Consider the following 24,197-nt stretch of genomic DNA (forward strand, 5'->3'; position numbering starts at 1 on the left):
TTTCTGTCTCCGTTTTGCTACTGTGCTTGTCCCGTTTCGCTGTCAGGAGATACGTGGTGAAAGCATGGCTTTTTCTTATATAAAGATACTTGACATCAAGTGTGTAGATACCAGAGCAAGACAAATTGTGACTTGGTCACCTTGTTAAAATGATTGACCTTTAGATTGAGCTATATATCTCCAACCAAGTTTTTCTAAATATTACCAGATAATTTGAGCTACAACCAAAAACACTTTTTGGCATATCTTTCTTCTTTAATCCATGGTAGAAATGCAACTATGATGTGATAGACAGTTTCTGTTTGTCTTCTGCATTTAGATATTTACCTTAAATTTACTCCTAAATAAGTCCACCTCTCAGGATTTTACTATGCTAAATAAGTTGAAACTAACTTTTTAGAAGATGGTGAATTATCTTCGTTTGACTTTTAATTTTCTGACATTACTGGACACTAGTTTTTAATATTTTCATTTTTACTTATTTATTAGAGAAAAGGAGAGAGAAGAGATGCTCCAGGGCCTCCAGCCACTGCAAATGAACTCCTGACGCACGCACCACCTTGTACATCTGGCTTACATGGGTCCTGGGGAATCAAACCAAAGTCCTTAGGCTTTATACACCTTACCACTAAGCCATCTCTAGCCCCAGCACTAGTTTTTAAAAAACACATTTTGTTTTCCTTGGCAGGTAATGCTCTTATTAAATGTGGAGAAACACAAAAACGTATTGGAACAGCTGACAGAGAGCTAATTCAAACATCTGCCTTAAATTTTCTCACTCCTTTAAGAAACTTTATAGAAGGAGATTACAAAACAATTGCAGTAAGTTGGAAAATGTTATTTTTCTTACTCAAATAATTTAGACTTATGCTTATAGTTTCTAATGTAATGTTTGCCCTCCCACTGACTATAAGTGTAGCAGCTTAGAAAACCTAAATATTGTGAGAAGTTCACTGGAACACAAACTAAATTGAAGGACTGTTACAACATCAGCTACATTTTGTAGTCCTGCAGTATTGTTGATAGGCCTGTGCACTCTTTCTTATCAACATAAAATGTAAAGAAGAGTTCCAAATAATTATAAAAATATGATGTAAAAATAATACCATCATATATTTACATATCTAAACTGGAACTAGAAACCTACTTATTGGAAGGTATGTTTCTGCTATTATACATTATCTCTCTATTCCTAGAAATGATTCATTTTTATAATGCTATCTTTTATTGATAAAGCATAAAAATAAACATTATATTATTTTCTTTCTAAACCTAATCTATTACACTATATTTTTAGCTTATTTTTTCACTGACAGAATGATGATCTTGACAGACTTTTTTAGCCAAGATGTTTGCAAGGCTACTCTACTATGTACTTTTTACATATTTATGTTTTATTACATATATAAAACCTTAACTTTGTTTTTAGATTTCATACTACAAAAGTAGCACAGTGGTTTGAAGTTACTGTGAGAAACTCTGCACTGCCATTTATTTGTTCTTCTGAAATTCTGTCTTGGAGTAGTTGATCCTGTGACATAATTAAGAAAAGCCTGCCCAGTACTTCGCAACAAGCAAGTTCTGAGTAATCTGAGTTGATCAACCTGGCCACCACTGACACTGCAGTCCACATACTGGATAGTGGAAGCTGGCCTGCATTGTAGGAAGCTAGTAGTATCTCTGGTTTCTTACACAGTAAAGGGATAACATGCCCTTGTTGTGACAATCAAAGATACTGCTAAATGTTTGGAAGCTTAGGTGGAGGGAAGTCAAATTGGAAAAATAACAAAACCTAATATTCCTTGGTTTCTGTGTAATCTTTTCCAATTTCCTAGCATTTGGGAGGCAGAGGCAGGATTGCCACATGTTCATAGCCAGCTTGGACTAGAGTGTGCACCAGGTCAGCGTGGGCTCTAGAATAAAAAGAAACTTTATAAAAGAGAATAAAAGACAATTTAGAGCCAGTTTTAATTATAGATTTTTAGAAGTAGCAGGATTATAGATTTTTAGTGGAAACATACATCTTTAATGGAAAATAATTCTTTAAATGTTTATGCTCTGACTTGATTTTAACAACTTTAGCCTTTATTTTTTCCATTTTGATATTTATAGAAAGAAAGGAAACTATTACAAAATAAGAGACTGGATTTGGATGCTGCAAAAACCAGGCTAAAAAAGGCAAAAGCTGCAGAAACTAGAAGTTCAGTAAGTACTATATTTTTTTCAATATAGGAAAAAATTTTAGAAATCAACTTTAAAAATTATAAAAGTATTTTACCAATAAGATACAAACTATCCTTAAGAATATAACATGACCTTAGAGTGCTATTTTTATTTGTAATCAAATTTATCAAAATTTAGTATATCCAAGTCAGTAAAAAGTAGTCATACCTACAGGCATTATTCACCAATACAGATGTTGCTGAGAAACAAAACTTATAATACCTCCAAAAGCTATAGAATGGCAAATAAGTGTTCTAAAAAGAGATTTATTAGATTGGGAAATAGAAGAAACATTTTAATGAAGATGAGAATAAATCAAGTTTGGAAATAGTTGGGTGTGGCTTACAAGTAAGCAAGTAAGTGTATTCTGTCCATGTCTGAGATAAACTGAATATAAAGGCATCATCACCAAGAATAGTTAAAAAATAATGCAACCAGGCATGGTGGTGCACGCCTTTAATCCCAGCCCTCAGGAGGCAGAGGTAGGAGGATCGCCATGAGTTTGAGGCCACTCTGAAACTACATAGTGAATTCCAGGTCAGCCTGGACTACAGTGAAACCCTACCTCAAATAACAATAATAATAATAATAATAATAATAATTCAGAGAATTAATCTAATAGTTAGATTGTCTGTAGTTTCATTCCAAAGTTTAAGCACTGAATCAGATTTGAACTGGGACACTTACAAAACAAGTGCAATATAAACAAATAAAAGTTTGTTACTGGAAACTAAGATTCTGAATTTGAAAAAAGGTTTATTTTAAGAGTCATGATGTTCCCACTCTCCTTACTATCTCCCATTATTATCAAGAACCATTGCCTTAATGAGCATTGTATTAAATGCTAATAGAAGTCTCAGAGTTCTCTTTGAAGGGAATAAAGACTGAGAATTGAATTGGCTTATGGTGTAGTGAAATGTAAACCTGTGATGAAGTGCTAGCCAGTGAGGGCTGACGATCGATAGTGCCCCAAACCCTTCATGAGCGCAGCGCCTTCCTCTCCATGGAATTCCTCTTTGGGAAGTTTTATATTAGCTGTTGCTAGGGGAAAATTCTCTCTGATGAGATAGTAATTGCAAATTTACTTTCATTTTCATTTCACAGTTTATCATGACATCATCACAACCGTGTTACTTCCTTAAAACAGGCTGTGTGTGAAATTTAGAAGTTAAAAACATGAATTGATTTTTAAGTGTACAATCAGGAAGAAAACAAGGATCATTTGGGGGGAAATGAACTAGAATCTTTTTTGGTGATTGTGAAATAAGCATAGTATGTCAAGTTTCAGTACAAAAGTTTATTTAATGAGCATTATAATAGTCTGCTTTTTTACTAGTAAAATTCCAGAAACCCATGGATTTTAACAGTTTCCAAAGTACTTTGATTATGCTAAACTACTTACCACTGCTATTAAAATGCATAGAAACTGGGCTGGAGAGATTGCTCAGTGGTCAAAGGCATTTGCTTGCAAAGCCTGACATCCTAGGTTCAATTCCCCAGTACCCATGTTTGCAGTGGCAGGAGGCCCTGGTACACCCATTCTCTTCTCTCTTCTCTCCTCTCCTCCCCTCCCCTTCCCTTCCCTCTCTTCTCTTCTCCTCTCTGTCCTTGAAAATAAGTAATAGAAAATGTTGATTGAAAATATATAGAAACTAAATACAGTACTAAACAAAATTTGATAAATATATTGGCAATTTTTCTGTGCTGTATGTCCATGGAAGTTTAAATTAAAGTAGATGATGATACAGGTGTCACACAACTATTCTACAGTTACATAAAAAAAACTTATTTGTACACAAATAGTAAAAATACTAGACTTGACAAAAATTCATACTTCAGGCTTTTAGTTTTATTCTCTTCCAAACATAATCATCTTATTTTTCCTCAAACATTGCCACGAGTCTGCATCACATTGATAGGAAAGCTGTCTTAGTTATTATTACATAAAGCCTTCAGGCATACTGTAGTTGGTGATCCATTTGTTTTGCCCTGTATTTCTCTTCCATTTATTTGAAAAATACAGAATCATAAAAACTACTAAATATTTAGGGTCTTTTTGTTCATTTTTATTTATTTATTTGAAAGTGACAGAGAGGGAGAGAAAAAGACAGATAGAGAGGGAATGGGCGCGCCAGGGCTTCCCGCCACTGCAAACGAACTCCAGACGCTGCACCCCCTTTTGCATCTGGCTAACATGGGTCCTGGGGAAACAAGCCTAGAACCGTGGTCCTTAAGCTTCACAGGCAAACACTTAACCACTAAGCCATCTCTCCAGCCCTTTTTTCATTTTTTGATACAATTTTTGGTTCCTAGTTGGCAACTGAAGACCTTCAGTTTCAGTGCTTTATAAATGTGCATTATTTTGTGAGTAGTTATTCCTACTCCTAGTAATGTTTCAGACAGGTGTTTATCACCACATTTTTAAAAGTAGAAAATTCCTTTCCTTTGACCTCTTTAAATTCTGTATTTAGTGACTGCAAATTTTGCACAAGGTGCTCTACTGAGGAATTCATACATAAACAATGCAAAATCTCTGATACCGTTTGTCCTTAATGTAGTAGACTAAACATTTTAATGATTTAACCCTGACAATAAAAATCTGCTTGCATCCATTTTTGCTACTTTGCTAATTGCTGTTTGCTATTTAGCATATTGAGGACAACATCAAAGACTTTTCTCAAAGCGGGCATGGTGGCTCACGCCTTTAATTCCAGCTCTCAGGAGGCAGAGGTAGGAATTCAAGGCCACCCTGAGACTACATAGGGAATTCCAGGTCAGCCTGGGCTAGAGTGAAACCCTACCTCAAAGAAAAAAACAAAAATCAAAAAGATTTTTCTGAAAATACACCAGTTTAGCAAAAAGAAAATTCCTACTTTATTTCACAATGAATAAAAATAGTTTGTTGATATGGTAAAACGTGTTCTGGGTAAATTGCTCAGTTAGTCATTGAGTGCTTAACCTAGCATGTATGAGGCCCTAGGTCCTATCTCCATCACTATAGAAAGTGAGTAGTTTAGCCACGCACATGCGCCTTTCATCCCAGCACTCGGGAGATGGGGGGAGGAGGATCAGGACATCATCAGCTACACAGTGAGGTACACGAGACTCTGTCTCAAAGATAGAGAAGCAAGGGCAAAAATCTTAACTAATGCATATGAATTGTAAGGCATATACATTTAGTGACCTAATCCTAACCTTAACCTAAAAGACACTTTTTTTTAAAAAAAGATAGTTTTAGTAATGAGAAAGAAAAGGCTGATTTCAAAGCTTTACACTATTTAGAGGTTTAGGCCTATTACTTTGAGGCATCCAAATTAGAGGGAAATCAGTCCTTCAGATAATTTATACAGCACATATTACTCCTCTTCTGCACACTTCAAGCATTCCCCAGCAATCTAAATCTTTAACCTGGAATGTAAGGTTAGACCACCATTATATAACCATAAGTTTTTACATTTACATGTTTGAATTTAGAGTTTATTATAAATACAAGGACCACATGCTTTTTCAAAAGTCTTCAGGGTATAGCTGCATCTGGACAGAATCGATTGACAGATAAAATGATTTAAGGAATCAGAATTCATAAGCTAGAAATAATCTTTGAATAAGAAACTTAGGTGTAAAGAGGTCTTTCATAGATGAAAACTTAATGATTTTAGTTAATTGGCAACTTGTAAATTAATATTTTTCCCTGAACAAGTATAACTTAAAATTAAGTATCAACTGTATTTTTTGTTTTGGAAAATACGGATTTTTAGAAAAATTGAGTATGTACCTATATATAAAATACATAGACCAACAAATATAGTTGTTATTTTTAAATAGAAAAAAATCCTTTCTTTTGATATCTGTTTAGTGTATGCTTTATTGTGCACAAGTATCTTGTTTCACTGTGTTCACTGGCATAATGTGTTCTTTGTCTCTCACCTGTGCTCTTAAGCAACTAAACTCTGCTCGCCTTGAAGGAGATAACATTATGGTAAATTTCTCTCACATGCTCAACTTCCTGCATGTAAAATGGCTGAAGGTTTGTTGGCCTACTGTGTTTTCTACATCTTGAATAAAGTGTCTTCTCTTGCTATTAGCTGCAGATAAAATCTAAAATAAGTGAAGTTACATATTCATTATGTCTCAGAAAAAATGCTATCCTGAAGTGATACTGAAACTTAAAGAAAAGGCCGTGTGTGCCCTAAATACCAAATACAGATTTCAGATTCATAGATATATAATGCTTTTATATTCAATGAAAAATACTAATTTAAGCTAGCATTGCATGTTTTCAGTTTGGGCATTGAAAATGAACAAGATTTTTGTTCCCGTAGAGAAAGGCACAAGTGTCTAAATTGACTTTCTCAGTAACTAAAGTGTTTGCCCTACTTTTGCCCGGACTCAACCAAAATATTTTCTTCTGCCATGCTTGCCTAAGACAGGCTCCAGAGGCCAGGCTCATTCCATTTCCAGTGCTGACTCGCTTAGAACAGCTCAGAATGATAGTCTGGAGTCAGACAGAAAATGAAGCCTGTTCATAGTAACTAGTGTGTATACCGTGCTCAATTTGAGGAGCTTTTTGAGATATTAGAAGTTTATTTTAATGAAAATGAGTTGTGAACATGGGTATTTCATACACGACAGCAAATACAATTGTATAGTCCTTGTGCTGTGCTCCTAGACGCAGCTACCGCTAGAGCAGCACGAGGCCTGTGCTCGCAATCCTCCTAACACCGCAGTGCGGACACTGCAGCAGGGACGGCTGCTTGTGTTCAACTAGCATTGAGTTAAAAGCAGTAAAAATAATCTCTTTTGGTTTTTAACTATAATTATTGGAGCTCTGACTAAATTAGGCGTCTTCTTAGATAGCAAGAGAATGCATTTATTTCCATTGTCCTATCTACAAGTAAATGAAAACTGTGAGAATATTCCAGTTGATGTTAATTTAGTATATAAATCATAGGTTGTCTTGTTTTAAGTAAAAATAACAAATAATTAACACAACTTTGCTTGATTTAATAAACATTTATTTTACTGCTGCTTATCATCCACTTACAGTAAGATATTGCTACTTGTCTGGGAACCTTAAATGCACTATATTTCAAGTTTATTGTGCTTCCCTAAAAGGATGTATCAGCAGCATTGAGTGGTTAATTTATGCTTCCTTTGTTTTTATTTCCTAAAATTCTAAAATTTATATTTGAAAGAAAAATTAGAAACCACATATTTCAAAACTTCTCATTTTACAGATGAGAAGGACTTAGAATGTGGCCAGGTTCTAGTCCCACTTTGGGAAAGCTGTCATTCTTACTTAAGTATTAGTACTAATGCACATGAGGACACGCTTTCCCAATATGGTAAGCTGTACCACTGTGTTTAATTTGTTTATATGAGTCTGGAAAAAGGAAAATATGCCATTTAAATTAAAATACTTATATTTTTCTGTACTAAGTTGTAGAAAATGTTAAATTCCAACTTTCTTTCATGCTATATATTTTTCTCTAATTTTTAATGCTGGCTAGATTTGGGCAGAGGAAGTGACAAAAGTAAGTAAATTATTGAACTATGGAATTATGAAATTATTATTTCATAGAATTATGAAATTAGTAAACACTTACTGATTCTCAACCTTAGAGCCTTTTAAAATCTGAAAATTCAGGAAATGCTCGGCTCTGTTTGGCTAGTAGCAGTTCTGCACAGCAGTGTAACAGTGCTGCCGAGAAGTTTGTACACACTGGTGAAGCCTGGGTAACTGCTCCAATTTCAAAAACTTACATGATATGGTACCTTGCTAGTGGCAGGTGAAATGCTTGATGCATTTTGTTCAGTGACTTCTAACATTGTGCACTTCATACCAGGGCCTGTGTCTTCTTCAGAGAGTCGGGTATGTCTTAGCTCACCTAGATGAGTTTTAAGTTGTAACTAAAGCTTGTTCTAGTAAGAACTAAAGCTAATTTTTCTGTCATTTTAGTAGAAAATATATGTAAAATATGTATTTTACTACTGCATAAAACATAGGGTAGCAAATACTCATGTTTTTAACAATTACAGCCATAATTACAAACATCCATTGCTGTACAGTGTGACAGTGGCTCTGTTTTGCTTGCTCCCTCCATGTTGGACTGTTGCTTCTAAAAGCTGTCTTTGTGACTGTTGTAGCTGTCTTGCCTCTGTTAGCATTTTTCAGCTTCTCTGGGCTGTGGAATCAAGTCATGAAGCAAAAAATTTAAATAATAAAATTATGGGTTTGTGTGGGTTTGTTTCAAGTGTTGTTTTAAGTCGTGAGAGCATTTTTCAGTTACACCCCCTGCTCAGGCCTGCCAGCGTCTCTCCTCCCCATGAGCACATGTTGGGGACTGAGGGCCGCGCTCACAGGGCTCCAGTGCTATCACCGCTTTACAGACTTTAGCTTTTGATCTCCTGACTCACTGGCCTGCTGATTAGGTAGTGTTTCCTGCATCGGTTACTGATTTATCGATTGTGTGACATCACTGTACTGTGTGAAATTCTTGACTCACACTCTCATGCCCCTGTGTGGAATCTTTTCATTAACTTGGCTTGTTCCACCCTGGCATCGGATTTCTTCCTGCACCGCAAGTGAGCTTAAAGGGTGGAGCAGCATGGAGAGAGTCCGGTAGAACCAGAATGTCAGGGCTCCCCTTCTGCCTGCATTTTGCACCCTCTGTACACAGTTGCGAAGTAATTAGTATTGTAACTGGGAAACGTTTATAAAACAAATGTCTATAAAGAATATTTGGAAAAACAAGGAACTGTGTCAAAATGGATTTGAACTCTTTTTCTGTACTTCTGCATTGTCATGGTTAAAAAATATGTAGAATTCAAAACTTCATGTTCCTGAAGACCTAAGCTCATAAAAGTGTAGGTAGCACCAACCAAGATTGATATAGCAGATGCCTTAAAAGTATGACCAACATTTATAAGGGGAAAAATTATTTTTTCATACTCAATCCTGATACCACTGACTCATGACAGTTTTCCAAGTTACGTCTTAAAAGAACTCTTTCTTATGTAACACCTGTTATATACTATCACAGTCCAGATCTGGCAGTCTAGTACAGTAAGTGTGTGTGTGTATACATGCACATGCATGTTTCTGTGTACGAAGTGCTCGAATAAGGTCACAGACATCCTGGGTATCAGTGCTCATCCTCCACTGAGTTTGGAACAGTCTTTTTCATTGTTCACCAGTTTAGCTAGCCTGCGCGCTCTCTGCCTTCTTGTTGTAGGTGTGTTGGGATTATATCCTCTTACCACAGTGTCCAGCTTTTATATGGTTCTAAGGATTCAAACTCAGGTTCTCATGCTTTCCACAATTTCTTTATCCACTAAGCCATTTCCCCAGTCCCTACAGTGTTTCTTAGGAGGTCTTTTCTATAGAACTCTATACCATAATTGTAAGAGTAAATCAGGGAATGGCAAGAAGATATTCTCAAAATATCACCCATAAATTCATAGTCTATGAACCTTTCTCATCTGTCTTCTTATGTATCATTCTCTTCTTACACAAGCAGATTATACTAATTCTAACTTAATTTCCTTAGCCCCTCAGAATAATTATTATGCTCAATTACATTTGTCATGAGTGTAGAGAATTTGGGACATTCAGCTGTGTCTATAGTGGTCCCAAACATATACTGAAACTTGTTCAAGAAAAGAATTTCATTCCAATTATTTATCATTTTGTTTTTGAACTTTGGAAGGATTTTGTTATAGAAATTATGGATAGAATTTAAGAAAAGGAAGGAGGGCTGGAGAGATAGCTCAGCAGTTAAGGTGCTTTACCTAAAGACTTGGGTTTAGTTCCCCAGTACACACATAAAGTCAGACGCACAAAGTGGCACACGTATCTGGAATTCATTTGCAGTGGCTGGAGTCCCTGGCGTGCCCATTTACCCTCTTTCTCTCACTTTCTTTGTGTGTGTCCTCTCTGTTTCTCTCAATCTCTCTCTCTCTTTCTCCCTCCCTCCCCCACCCCGAATAAATAATAAATATTTTGGAAAAGGAAGGAAAACAAAGCTCTTGCTTGGGGAGGCAAAAGGGGATCTGGAAAATGGAAAAGTCCACCTGGAGACCCAGATTTGGGGGTCTTTTAGAATTCAAGATAATGAAAGAATATAGAGTCTTGCCCAAGAGGAGGCAGGAGTTTGGTTTCCTGAAAGGAAGAAAGCCCTGGTTTATCTTTTCTAAATCTAAAGTCTAGATATCCTAATACAGAAGAATTGACTTGCTGAACTTTGTAACATGGTGCCTTTCCTCACTTAAATGAATATTACCAGGCGTGGTGGCCCATACCTTTAATACCAGCACTTAGGAGGCTGTTAGGAGAGTCATTATGAGTTCAAGGGTATGCTGGAATACATAGTGCATTCCAGGTCAGGCTGGGCTACAGTGAGACCCCTGCCTCAAAATAAAACAAAAATGCTAAATTTAGCTGGGTGTGGTGGTGCTCACCTTTAATCCCAGCACTCTGGAGGCAGAGGTACGAGGATCACTGTAAGTTCAAGGCCACCCTGAGACTACATAGTGAATTCCAGGTCAGCCTGGGCTAGCGCAAGACCTTGCCTCAAAAAGCTAAAAAAAAGCTAAGTCTTACTCAAACCTAGAAGATTTCCTGAGTGAGATAATGTAATAGTATCTTTATTCAGTGTTCATAGTGTTAGTCTCAAGCTTCTTGCTCACTTCAGTCTGTTACCTACCACATAACGTCTTTATATCTTTCACAAAGTCCTATGTGGAAGTAGCCCAGTTTGCCTTAGAATTTGACTTATTTTGGTTAGCTATTGCTTTTTCTTCTGACTAGAACCATTTTGTATTTATTCAAGGCAAACAGTAAGTAGTCCAGCTGCAACTTGAAATACTTGAGGTTCTTTTATGCCTTTTTGGAAAGAATGCTGATTATTTTCTTCTGGGGCTGTTTTCTGGTCTGTACTGCCTTCTGCAAAAGCTGACTTTAGCCCTGCTAAAATACTCTTTTTACTCAATTTTAATTCTCTATTGTGTCATTCAACCTTACTTGTTTAAATCCAGTCTAATGGTCAGTCGTCTGTTGCCATGAGATACTACAGCCACTGATGAGTCACTTTGTCAGCTGCAAGCTGCTAGTCAACCGTTGCCAGCACAGTGAGAAGGATGCGGAGAAGAGTTGGAAAGGCAAAGTTCCAACGCTGTTTTATACTTACTACCTCTTGGAAATAATATAATTCATCCTAGAGACATATTAAAAAGTTTAATGTGTGGCTGAGAAGATGGCTAAGCCATTAAAAGAGCTTGCTTGCAAAGCCTGCTAGCCCAGGTACCCATGTTGGCAAACCCATTCACATGCTTTCTATTACCTTCCCTCCCTCTTTCCACCCTCCTTCCCTCTCAAATAATAATTTTTTTTAAAAACTATTTTAAAAAATTTAATGTTCGGCTAGGGAGATGGTTTAGTCAGTAAAAAGTTTGCCATGCAATGCTGAGAACCCATCCCCCATGTAAAAGTTAGGCATGGTGGTTTATACCTGTGATCTTAGCACAGAGAAGACAGAGACAGGAAGATTCCCCGGGGCTTGGTGAGTTCATCTAAAAATAACAGGTTAGAGAAGACACCCTCCTGCATTACCTTCTGGCCTCCACCAAATACATAGATGTTCCCAATGCTAGGGAATAACCTCACTACTTTCAATGAGCTATGAATTTTTATTTTCTCCTTGCTGTTATCAACCACATCTAAAGTTTTGAGATTTTTGGATTTTTAGATTTTGTTGAGTCTTCAGTGAGTTATTTTGTCCCAGAATTAAACCTATCAGAAGCCAATTATGCTACATATATCTCTTTCCTCCAGCTTCAGTGCCTTCACCTGGTAGCTTGAAGTCAGCCATGGCAGGGCGAGTTTTATCCTGCGGGTGACGTGCCAGAGCACTTCGCTTTCCTGTGGGGCGGGCTTGGCAGTGCCGGTGCTGCGCTGACCGCGGGCCACTGGAGCTTGTAGAGAAACTTCCTAACCTTTTCTTCACAAAGGACACGCGTGTTTAAGGCATTATAGGGCAAAGAATTCCTAGAAGAATTTAAGAGCTGGTCTTAACAACACATATTTATTTGGTAACTAAACACAAGAGGTAGAAAAATCCTTTGGTTTCACCCTAAAGTCTTAAACTTGAAATGACTGCTGTTAACTTCAAAGTTGAAAACCAATAATAATTGAAAGGCTTTGGCAGTAGTATTATTTTATACTTACAAATCTGTGGTGCTCTTAAAATGACATAAATAAAATATTAAACTTAGCAAAGTAAACACTAGAAAATGTACACACATACTCTTGACAGTCCATTGTAGGTCTTGAGGCTCTTATGAGTGTTGGCATTAATAAATTGAGTCGAGTGTTAGTAAGGAATTGGTTCTGTCAAGGTTGATTTCTACGCCTAGAAATCAAGGACCAGTTTAGGTACAAAGAAGAATCAGGCAATTGTCAGATGATAATTTAGGCTTTGTTGGGGGGATTTTTTTTTTTCTATGTACATAAAATGATCTACTTCTACTGAAACTCTAAAACCATGTCCTAATTTAAGTCTGAACAGGAATTAAGAATAACTCAGAGTGAATTTGACCGTCAAGCAGAGATCACCAGACTTCTGCTGGAAGGAATCAGCAGCACACACGTGAGTGGGAATTGACTGGAAATGGTTTGGAGCAAAAGATGTGGGTAACAGCACTTAGAGGACTGCCAGAATCATGAGTGAGGTTGAGGGCACTCTCTTCTGTGACATAAGCATGACTCTCCCCCCCCAAAAAATCCTATTTAATGAATAAGAGATGAATTTGTTTTCAGTTATTTATCAGGGAAGATAAAATTTCTTATATCTCATGGCTTTCCTTGTCTTATCAAATTTCCTTGTTGGCTTTTATTGGCTAAGCAAAGTTTATTGTTACACCGTACACCAATATCAGTCTGAATCATCCTTCTAATAAGATACCAGATATATGATTCTTCCTCACAACAGTGTACTTTGTTTCCTTAGCCTGTGCCACTTACAAACTACTGAGAACTGACTGTGACTTGCTTTGCAGGCCCATCATCTCCGCTGTCTCACTGACTTTGTAGAAGCCCAGACGACTTACTATGCACAGTGTTACCAGTACACGCTAGACCTCCAGAGACAACTGGGAAGGTAGCAGTTTCCTTTCATATGTGACGTCCTCATAGAGTAAGATTACTGAGGGAAGGGAGTGAAGCAGCCAGAAGACAACGCGATATGGGAGAAGGCAGGGAGGAAGGAATGAATAAGACCAAGCATAATGACCCATGCACATGAAAACACCACAGTGAAACCCGTTACTTTGTATACTAATCTAAACAATGAATAATAAAGCCAGGTATGGTGACACACACCTTTAATCCCAGCACTCAGAAGGCAGAGGTAGGAGGATCACCATGAATTCAAGACCACCCTGAGACTACATAATGAAATCCAGGTCACCCTGAGCTAAAGTGAGACCCTACCTCAAAAAACCAAAAAAAAAAAAAAAGTTGTAGAAGGGCTGGATAGATGGCTTAGCAGTCAAGGTGCATGCCTATGAAGCCTAAGGACCCAGGTTCAATTCTCCAGATTCCATGTAAGCCAGATGCACATGGTGGTTGGTGCGTGTTTCTAGAGTTCACTTGCAGTGCCTAGAGGCCATGGCATGCCCATTCTCTGTCTCTCTCTTGTAAATAAATAAATAAATAACAATAGATAAAAGACTATTTTTAAAAAGTTTTAGAATACTCTGTAATATCTCAAACCCATTGACATAATTATGTTGAGTATAATAATGATACTTTAAAGTAAAAGGATAGTATAGGAAAGCACATAGTTGAGTCATTTAGTTATCAATATTTATAGAATCTCTGCCCTGGGCCCAAAACTGCTGTATATTCAGGAGTTAGCAAATGAAATAGACAAAAAATTTTGCCTTTGTGGAGCTCACATGGTAAGGTGATACTGAAAATAATATACTGAGCAAATATGGTCTCTTCTCTTTCATTTAAGGTCTGGGAAGTAATACAAGCCACAGACAGGACATACATGACACGTGTAAAGCTAGAAGAGCAACATGTCTTGAGGGCATCTAGCTGTGGCCTAGCGGCGCGAGCCAAGTTTCTCAGATGAGGCTATGTTAGTACTTCTAGTCTAGAGCAAAAAAGAGGGCAGAGATGAACATTCCAAACAAACCAGGAGCATGTATATTAAAAAGCTAGAAGAAACAGTATGGCCTGTTTAGGGAATATTCATCTGTGATTACAGCATAGTGTTGAAGTTCAGAATTTAATGTAAGGCTAGAGGAGTTGTACTGTGAAAAGATACAGTAAAAAGGGATTCATATAACCCTTAAGGTAGGAGTGATACGTGACATTTGAAGGAAACAAATCAAAATAAGTTATTTCAAGGAATAAGGCTTAAAACTATCAATTAATAAATATTCTAGAATTAGGTACATCTACACAGCCAATTTTAGATCTTCAAAATTAATTGTAGCCTATTATTTTTATTCTAGTAGCATTTGCCAGATAGATTTGTGGTTCCTTGTGTTTGGTGGCAAGTCTGAGAAGCATGAGTACTTGCTTCCCGTGGTGCTGGCGCTCTGGGAGCGCAGTCTACTTCCAGACACGCCCAACTCGACACTCACCCTCCAAACGATCTGCTTAAGCACCAGTCTTAGGAAAACCACTGTTGTCCTAGAGAAGTCGAGCTTGTTTCTATACCCTTAAGGTACAGAAAGGAGTAGGGAATATTTTAGCCCTTTAATTTATTGCAATACAGCTTTTTATAAAGAAAGAATCAGGTGTGATGGCACATCATGTAATTCTAATACTTAGGAAATGTGTACAGGAAGATTGCAAGGGGGAGGCTAGCCCGGCCTACATAGTGATGCCATCTATGAAAGGTGTGGGGGTTCAAATAAAGTGCAGACTCAACAAAGAGCAAATGATCTAGATCACACCAATACAAAACCAACAACCACTTCTAAAGAGTAGAACAGGGTCATACTGATGATTAGCATTCTTAGCAGTAATAGTAGCTGAGGGTTTGCAGAGGTATCTCAATGTTTAAAGGTGCTTGCTTGCAAAGACTCATGAGCCAGTTTTGGTTCCCCAGTGCCCATGTAAAACCAGATGTACAAAGTGGTGCATACATCTGGGTTCATTTGCAGTGGCATAAGCCTCTGTCTCATATCCAGTCATGTTGCAAATTTAAAAAATAATATTTTTTTTTAAAGCTGAGTGCTAGAGAGATGGCTTAGTGGTTAAGGCGCTTGCCTGTGAAGCCTTGAGGACCCATGTTTGAATCTCCAGATTCCACATAAGCCAGACGCACAAAGGTGAGGCAAGCACAAGGTCGCACATGTCCTCTAAGTGGCACAAGCATCTGGAGTTCAATTGCAATGGCTGAGGCCCTGGTGTGCCAATTCTCTCTCCCTCTCTCTATAAAATAAAAATAGCCAAATAGGGCTGGAGAGAGAGATGGCTTAGCGATTAAGGCATTTGCCTGCAAAGTCAAAGGACCTGGGTTCAATTCCCCAGGACCCACATTAGCCAGATGAACAAAGGGGTGCATGCGTGTGGAGTTTGTTTGCAGTGCCTGTTCTCTCTCTCCCTGTCCCTGCCTGTTTCTCTCAAATAAATAAAAACTAAAAAATAACCTAAATAACAGGCTGGAGAGATGGCTTAGCACTTAAGGCACCTGCCTGCAAAGCCTTGATTCCCCAGAACCCATGTAAACCAGATGGACAAAGTGACACATGTATCTAAAGTTAGTTTACATAGGCTAGAGGCCCTGTCCTGCCCATTCTCTCTCACATAAATAAATAAACAAACAAACAAATAAAAGTTTTTTAGAAAAAGAACTGAACACCAACATCATTGTAACTTGTGCCCAGGCACTCTTCTAGACACACATGTATATTACTGATTTTGTAATCCTACCAGCTGAGGAATACTGATACTGTCTGTATTATACAGATAAGAAAAAAAGGGGCTGGAGAGATGGCTTAGTTGTTAAGATGCTTGCCTGTGAAGCCTAAGGTTTGTTTCCCCAGAACCCACATAAGCCAGATGCACAAGGTGGCACATAGATCTGCAGTTCATTTGCAATGGTTGGAGGCCCTGGCACACCTATTCTGTCCCCTTCCTTCCCTCCCTCCTCCCCACTCCCTCTTAACCCTCCCAGCCCCCCCCCCCCAAGAAATAAAATATTTTAAAAAGAAAACAAGTATAGTTACAAGTACAGTGGAGTTTTAACTGCAGTAGCTAATTGTACAGTAATTTTTATAGTTCGTTTTTAATGTATCAGTGTAAGTTAGCAGACATGAAAATGGTACTCTCTTCAGCCATTAGTCCCTTTATACCTTAAAAAGCCAAGAATTTCTAAGAGTTTTGGCCTGAGAAAACAGGAGAGGAGAGTTTTTGATAATTGAAATGGGAATTGACACAAGCCACAGGTTTTAGGGATGTGAAAAATACACCAGGAATATCAAAAGCGCAGTGTAGACAAGTTTGAAATGTCTGCTAAACATTTAAACAAGGGTGTTCAAATTAGTATATGTAAATCTAGACTTTGTGATAGGAATGTTGAGTTACAAAGGAAAGTGAATCATCAGCATATCACAGATATCACAGGCGAGTCTTCTCAAGGAGTTCTGGTATAAAAAGGAGCAGGGAAAAAAAAATGAAGTAGCTGCCAGAGAAGAAATTGGGGTGTAGCAGTTTTCTTGGTTTTGTAAGAGGAGAAATAATACCATGTTTGTAGGCTGACGGGGATGAGAAAACAGATGGAGAAAGTACAATATGGAAGAGAAAAGGAAGATATGCTAAGAGGGAGCTCTATAAATAACGACAGTTCTATGCACATGTTGTAGAGAAATTAGCCTCAGAAGTCTAGACAGCTTGCCTGGAATAAGAGGAAAGGTGGCCATTTTCCCAGTTATTCTTACTCCTTTCAGTTAAAAGGAAGTAATTGCTGAAATTTTGAGAAAAATATACAGGGCTATGAAGTAGCCAGCAGGAGAGCAGTGTGAATGTCCTAGGCAGAGGTGCAGTGCGATTTCTTGGTAGCACTGTGGACCCACCTATGGCTCCTAGTCATGAGTGAAATGTAAAACAAAGCAACATGGGTTTTAGTTTTCTTTTATCACAGCAGGTTCAGGGATTCAGAATATAGATAAATTGGTTTTACCAAATGAGTGTCATGAAGTGAAGGTCATTAAGTGATGAAATTATAATTAACTGTGGACATGAAGAAAGTATAGGAACATCAATTCTGGCAGGATTGTTGAAATCGGAGTACTAGAAAAAAATAATGATCAGAGAATGGGATGCCAAAAATTAAGATTACTGAAAGAGTTGCAGTTACTGAAATGAGTAAGGTCTAGAGGTGACTTAAGAGAATGAGTAGCAACTAGGACCAGATATAGAATCATCAGAGGAGTTCAAAGACCTAAGAGGCTAAAGTGTTGGAAGAATTGTCTATGTAGATACTAAATCACCAAGAGTTAATGTGGTCTCATGCAGTTTAGCCAGGAATTAATTTTTTTTAAGAAATGAAAGAAATGAGGCGTTTGCAGCAAAAAAGTATTGTTGAATGATAACACAATCTAGTTTCATATTATATCATTGAATGATGTGAAATCCTAAGATTGGACAAATTAATGAATCTAAATGTGGGAATGTGGAACAGGATTCCTACACCATTCATCTGTAGGTTTAACTACATTAATAGTACAGTATGCAGTTACTCTGGAGTTCGGGAATAAAGTTAAAGATTCAGGGTTTTTGTTTCCAGGTATGATTTCTATGTGACTAGACAGGCACAAGAGAGAAGAAATGGAATACATAAAGCATAATTTGGTATAGAAATATTAAATTATTAATACCTGTAAATCTTTCCTAATGTGGGAATTAGTAAACAGTGCCGCCAAGTGGTGATATTAGGGAACCGTAATCACTTGGAAATAAATAATTGTATTTTCTTTTCAACAGTTTTCCATCCAATTATCTTTCTAACAACAATCAGACTTCTGGGACACCTGTGTCCTCCACTTTATCAAATGTGATTGGTCCTTCTGTCATGGCTTCAACAAGTAGCCTGGTAGTCACCCCTCCTTCCACTGTCAGTGACCTTAAAGAATCAAGTGGCAGCAGAAAGGCCAGGGTTCTCTATGATTATGATGCTGCAAATAGCACGGAACTGTCCCTTCTGGCAGATGAGGTGAGTGAAGTTACGTCACAGCTAGACATGCCTTCTAATACTACAATGAAATGCAAATCCGTTGTTACTTGTTTGGGAATAGTTTATCAAGAATAAATGTTTTGTGGATTTAAGTTGTTAATATTTACATTTTATAAACTTTCATTCTTTTTTTTACTTTTTTGAGGTAGAGTCTCACTCTAGCTCAGGCTGACCTGGACTTCACTATGGAGTCTCAGGGTGGCCTTGAACTCATGGTGATCCTCCTGCCTCTGCTTCCCGAGTGCTGGGATTAAAGGCATGCAGCACCACGCCTGGCTACCTTTTATTCTTTAACAGCAGAATATCACAAAAAATTTAACCTAGTTGACATATCAAATAAAATAAAAATTTGATATGTAAAACTGCTTCCAATTAAATACCTTTCAGTAAAACTGATGTTTAAAATTCTTGAACAGTGAATAGTTTAAAAAGCTCAAATACAAATGTGCTTTTCTTGTGCTGTGATTTTGGTTTTTCAAGGTAGGGTCTCACTCTAGCCAAGGCTGACCTGGAATTCACTATGTAGTTTCAGGGTGGCCTCAAACTCATGGCGATCCACCTAACTCTGCCTCCCAAGTGCTGGCATTAACAGTGCCGCCACACCCGGCTTGCTGTGTGATTTTTGTTTAATGCATTAATAACTTTCAGTATTTTATTTATAGGTAATCACTGTGTTCAGTGTCGTTGGAATGGACTCAGACTGGCTAATGGGCGAGAGAGGAAGTCAGAAGGGCAAGGTGCCGATTACCTACTTAGAACTGCTCAACTAAGTAGGGAGACTATGACAGATGAGCCATCGTGACAGCGTATTTATATACAATTAACTCTAAATAAAGCAGGTTTAAGTATCTTCTATGTTAATGTCTTATAAGACTGGGGGAAAAAAATACCAGCCATCAGAAACTGGCCTTTATGCCAGTAAAAGTTGCATGGTTAATATTTCATTACAGAATTTATGGTAGCAATTTCATGACAAGAATGTTTTCTTACACAATTCTCTTTCTACTGAGGTTTCACTAACAAGTAGCTTTTACTTTTGAGCCCCAACTTAAGACAAAAGAATTGTTTTCTACTGAATTTTTCATTAACCTAAGCCTTTTTCTTTTATGTAAAATAAATTTATTATGAATTCATATCAGTGACTCATTTATTAGGTATAATAGCCAAAGAAAAAAGTAAAAATTTACTTTCAACTTTTGATTCAAGAAAGAGCTGTAGGATGTGTCTCTCCTGTGAGGAGCGCGGTGTTGTAATGCTTCCACGCAGAGAGATGCAGCTGTGCCATTCTCAGTGCTGTGCAGTTGGCACGAGGGACTCAAGACGGCCTCAGTGTTTTTCTTCTTGGTGTTTGTTTGGTTTGGATTTGGGTAGTTTGTTTTTTAAACATTACTATATGATTTCTTAAAAACTTAAAAACTATCCCTTGAAAAGCATCACATTACCTACTGATGTGTAGTTAAGTGTCTAGGATGTCTAGGACAAATCCACTTCACTAAGCATAATGGTTTTAAATTTATTCAGTTGGCAAAATTAAACGCATGATCTCATTGCATCGATAAAGAACATAGTACACTATAGTAAAGAGGATTGGTTATTAAACAGCAGATTTGTATAAAAATATGGATTAGTGCCCCTGTGTTCATTATAGAATAAATCACTTGCAAACAGGCTTGTTTACTCTGGCTTACTAATGGAACTTTGAAAATGTATTAGCGTAGGTTACCTTGGTCAGGCTCCCAGGTTGTAAAGCACATTCTACACATTTGGAGCCCAAGGACTGCTGCTGTGTGAGCCGTTGCTGTGGATCAACAGCAGTTGCTGAAAGGCATCAATCTAGAAACTTTTTGCTGGACATCAGTTCGCATTTATTTATTCATTCATCCATTTGTTGAGGACGAAGTAGCTACATTGAGCAACTTAAGTATGCTGCTATTAACAAGATGCTCAGCGACCTTGTCCCGGAGAGCTTAAAGACCAGTGCAGTATGCAAAACCAGCAGCAGAGTTAATATTATGAAGGAATAGGAGGTGTGTGTTTAGGAATCACCTGACTGTGAGCACTGAGGAGTTGCAGGTAGAAAGAAAAAGATGTCCTGGGCCTGAGTCAAGAGAGCCTGTCATTCAGGATGGCTTACGCTTGAAGTGCACAATTAGTTAATTTATTCCGGGACTCTTGAGCTGAGCTATCAAAATGATAAATTTTTGAATTTTAAAGTGGACTGTTTGAAAAGCATTTAAAAATCCTTTTGTGTTAAGAGCTCTGAAGAGATTCATAAACATTTTAGAAGTTTGGCTCACAGTCCAAACTTGTAACAACCTATGCCATCAGACATTCTTTTGCAACTTCATAGATGTACAAGACTGAATTATCATATTAAAGAACCCCAAAAACTACTCAAAATGACTAGTTTTCTAAGAACCAACTGAATAATGCTTCTGTGTCTCTCAGAAAGGAAGCCTGACGTACTGCCAATATGTATGTGCACAGTTAGGCTTTGAAAGACTACAGAAATTTAGGTCAACTTAAGCAGCAACTTAGGGGGGGTGTCATGGCACACACTATTAATCCCAGCACTCGGGAGGCAGAGGTAGAAGGATAGCCATGAGTTCGAAGTCAGCCTGGGCTAGAGTGAGACCCTACCTCAAAAAATCAAAAAAAAAAAAAAAAAAACAGCAACGTAGGCTTATGGGAAGAAAAGTAGTAGAGGAGGAAGTCCAGGCAGTGGAGTGAACTGGCCCAGCTTTGTGTCCAGCCTTCCTCGCTCACGAGCTGCGTTCCGTGGACTCAGTGCAGATGGGTAGCTGCCTTTTCTCATCAGTGAACAGGATGTTTATGAATTACTGCCACCTTATAGTTGAGAGGTTATGCAGCAAATGTTTATGTTAAATGATTTTTAGGCAAAGGCTTGGCACATAGGTTAAGTCCAACATAATACTCAATCTTGTTCTCATGTTGATTTCTTTTTTGTTTTAATGGGGTTTTGGTTTGCTGGGTTTTTTTATTTGTTTGGGCTTAAACTTGTAGATTTAGTTTTTACTCAGGTAAACACCCTAGAGATTTAGGCATTGAAAAAAATTTTGAGACTACAATTCAGAGTTATTTAAATAAGTCCTGTGTCCCTGAGCTTAATTCAAATGTGCAGCAATGGGTGGAGGATGGATATGTTAAATACTAAACATGGAGATATTTATACACTGTTTACAAACTGAAAAAATTGATTGGATTTTATCTACTTTGTCCTTAAAGTAGTCTAACTATAAGGTAATAGTGTTAAAACATTTTTATGGTGCTATTCTAAAAAAAGTTCATGTTCAGGAGATGAGGTTCCCAATCCAAGAATATACCTCACCCTATGCAACAAGGAGCGTAACCCTGGGTGGGCTAAGGCCCATCTGCTAGTCTGCTTCCCCTTCACAGAACTAAGGAGCAAAAGGAAACTAACGAGTGGTGGGAGAACTAGGGGCACTGTTGCCAGGAGACGATGGTGGAGCGGGACGAGCACAGCAAGCCACTTGCTGCCCAGTGAGGCTGAGCTAGGTTCCTGAAAACCCTCCCTCTCTCCCAGACACCTAGTGTGTTCAAGTGTCCCTAATTGCACTTTAAGCCTGAGCGAAGAGCTCCTTCTCTAGATGAGAATTGGTGGGGATGGAGTCCCCACCACCCCTGTCCTTTCCCCCACATTATCCTAAGTAGAGTGTCAGAGTGTAAGTCCCCAAGCCAGCAGAATCAGTTGCCTGGAAACCTGTTTAAAATCCTAACTGCTGTGTTCAAATAGTTTGCCTTTATTTGTATTTATCTTCAAAGGCCTGTGAAACTAGTAGTGTTAGTCTTCTGTGGGATAGCTTTTAAAATATTTTAAGACAGCCAGGCGTGGTAACGCATGCCTTTAATCCCAGCACTTGGGAGGCAGAGGTAAGAGGATCACCATGAGTCCAAGGCCACCCTGAAACTACATAGTGAATTCCAGGTCAGCCTGGGCTAGAGTGAGACCTTACCTCAAAGAAATAGATTTTAAGACAAAAATCTCCTCTCACTACATCCTAACTTTAATTGTAACTTATATAGTTATTTTATTATTTATTTGTTTCATATATATCTGTCATTCTAGAATGTCAACTTCCTGACATAAAACTATGGTTCTGCTGATCATAAATTAGCAAGGCTTTGTGCTAAGAGTTAGTAATTGTAAGTACTTGATAAATATTTGTTGGCTAAAAGAAAAAAATACAAATGCCTAAGACTTCCCAAGACCTACTGAGCCAGACACCAGACCTGGAGCCCCACGGTCTTGTCACAAGCCATTCAAATGATCCTGTACAGTCAGGATTCAGAGCCACCACAGAACTAACAGTTCATCTTTCACCATCAGGCCTACTATTGTTGGACATCACTTGAAAATCTCTCTCTCCCTTCTGTAGCCCTCACCAAAATTACTTTCACAGGTAGAGGAACTTAGTCATCTAACTTGCAAGCTGGTGTTAAGGTATAAGGATATGTCTAGCATCTATTAGGAAAATATTCTTGAGATGATAGGACCTGGATGCTATGGAAGGCTTTTAAGAAGATAGATCTATCTGTGTGAGGAAAATTAATCACTAACCACATTTCCTTGCTGTGCCTTGAACATCCAAACACCCTGACAAACACTAAAGCAGTATTAGGCTAACGTGTACATCCCTGTGCCTCAGGCTGCTAAGCTGTAGACTTTTTAAGAATTGTTCATGCTTTTTTAATAAAACAAATCATAACCATGTTGGCAAAAAAAAAAATATATATATATATACACTTTTAAGAGAATTGACTGTAATTCTCCCATTCAGGGAGAAGCACTGTTATGTAGATACATGGCCTTCCAGACTCTGCTGTGCATTTGTAGATTTTTCAAATGGGATCAAATTGTACATACTGTTCTGTGCATTTTTCAACAGTACCTAGACTTTCTTGCTGTGTCATATGTGTTTCTACTTTTTAATATTTGCATGATACTTCATATGTGCCACATTTTATTAAGATGCAGTTGAATTTTTAGGTTTCTAATTTTTCACTAATAAACTGCTTTGAAGAACGTTGTGCTGCTAACTTTTGTGTTCCTAATTATTTCCTTAAGTTCCTAGTTTCTAAAACCTTATGTGACTTCTAACCACCTTGCCCTAGACAGCAGCAACTGACACTTTATGATCAGCAGTATGTGAAGAAATACTCTAGATTGAGGACAGGTGTTTTGAAAGGCTTCCAGCTGGATGCTTTTACAATTTTTTTTTAATTTATTTATTTGAGAGCAACAGACACAGAGAGAAAGACAGATAGAGGGAGAGAGAGAGAATGGGCGCGCCAGGGCTTCCAGCCTCTGCAAACGAACTCCAGACGCGTGCGCCCCCTTGTGCATCTGGCTAACGTGGGACCTGGGGAACCGAGCCTAGAACCGGGGTCCTTAAGCTTCACAGGCGAGTGCTTAACCGCTAAGCCGTCTCTCCAGCCCTGATTTTACAATTTTTGGCTTGAAAAATAAAGGGCAAAAATAGAGATGCTAAAGATTTAGGTAACTAAAATTACCCATTTTGGGCAGTTTCAGACGCAAGGGAAAAAGACTAGCATGGCTGGCACTCTCCCTTCCCCTTCTAAAAAGAGTGTCATCACCACTCTAACCCATTGCTGCAAAAGCACCGTGGTGGCGGAACATCCCACCGGATACTTGAACACTTGACTGGAAGTGAGGCTGAC

General features: G+C 38.0%; 1 protein-coding gene across 3 annotated transcripts in view; it reads left to right on the forward strand.

The window, feature by feature from the left end:
* Sh3glb1 (SH3 domain containing GRB2 like, endophilin B1) overlaps nucleotides 1–23,555 on the forward strand; it is a 40,924-nt gene extending 17,369 nt beyond the window's left edge. Inside the window, exons 4-11 of one of the 3 annotated variants that reach the window (XM_045138146.1) lie at nucleotides 689–822; nucleotides 2,113–2,205; nucleotides 6,164–6,250; nucleotides 7,734–7,757; nucleotides 12,780–12,869; nucleotides 13,279–13,379; nucleotides 18,227–18,455; nucleotides 19,139–23,555. In XM_045138146.1, the coding sequence (XP_044994081.1) occupies nucleotides 689–822; nucleotides 2,113–2,205; nucleotides 6,164–6,250; nucleotides 7,734–7,757; nucleotides 12,780–12,869; nucleotides 13,279–13,379; nucleotides 18,227–18,455; nucleotides 19,139–19,246 (866 nt within the window). In that variant the 3' untranslated portion in view covers nucleotides 19,247–23,555. The remainder of the gene's footprint in view (nucleotides 1–688; nucleotides 823–2,112; nucleotides 2,206–6,163; nucleotides 6,251–7,733; nucleotides 7,758–12,779; nucleotides 12,870–13,278; nucleotides 13,380–18,226; nucleotides 18,456–19,138) is intronic. The other 2 variants (XM_045138147.1, XM_045138148.1) reach the window with 2 other exon arrangements.
* The last annotated feature ends 642 nt before the right edge of the window (nucleotides 23,556–24,197 follow it).

Source organism: Jaculus jaculus, chromosome 19, assembly GCF_020740685.1.
Source record: "Jaculus jaculus isolate mJacJac1 chromosome 19, mJacJac1.mat.Y.cur, whole genome shotgun sequence".
NCBI lineage: Eukaryota > Metazoa > Chordata > Mammalia > Rodentia > Dipodidae > Jaculus > Jaculus jaculus.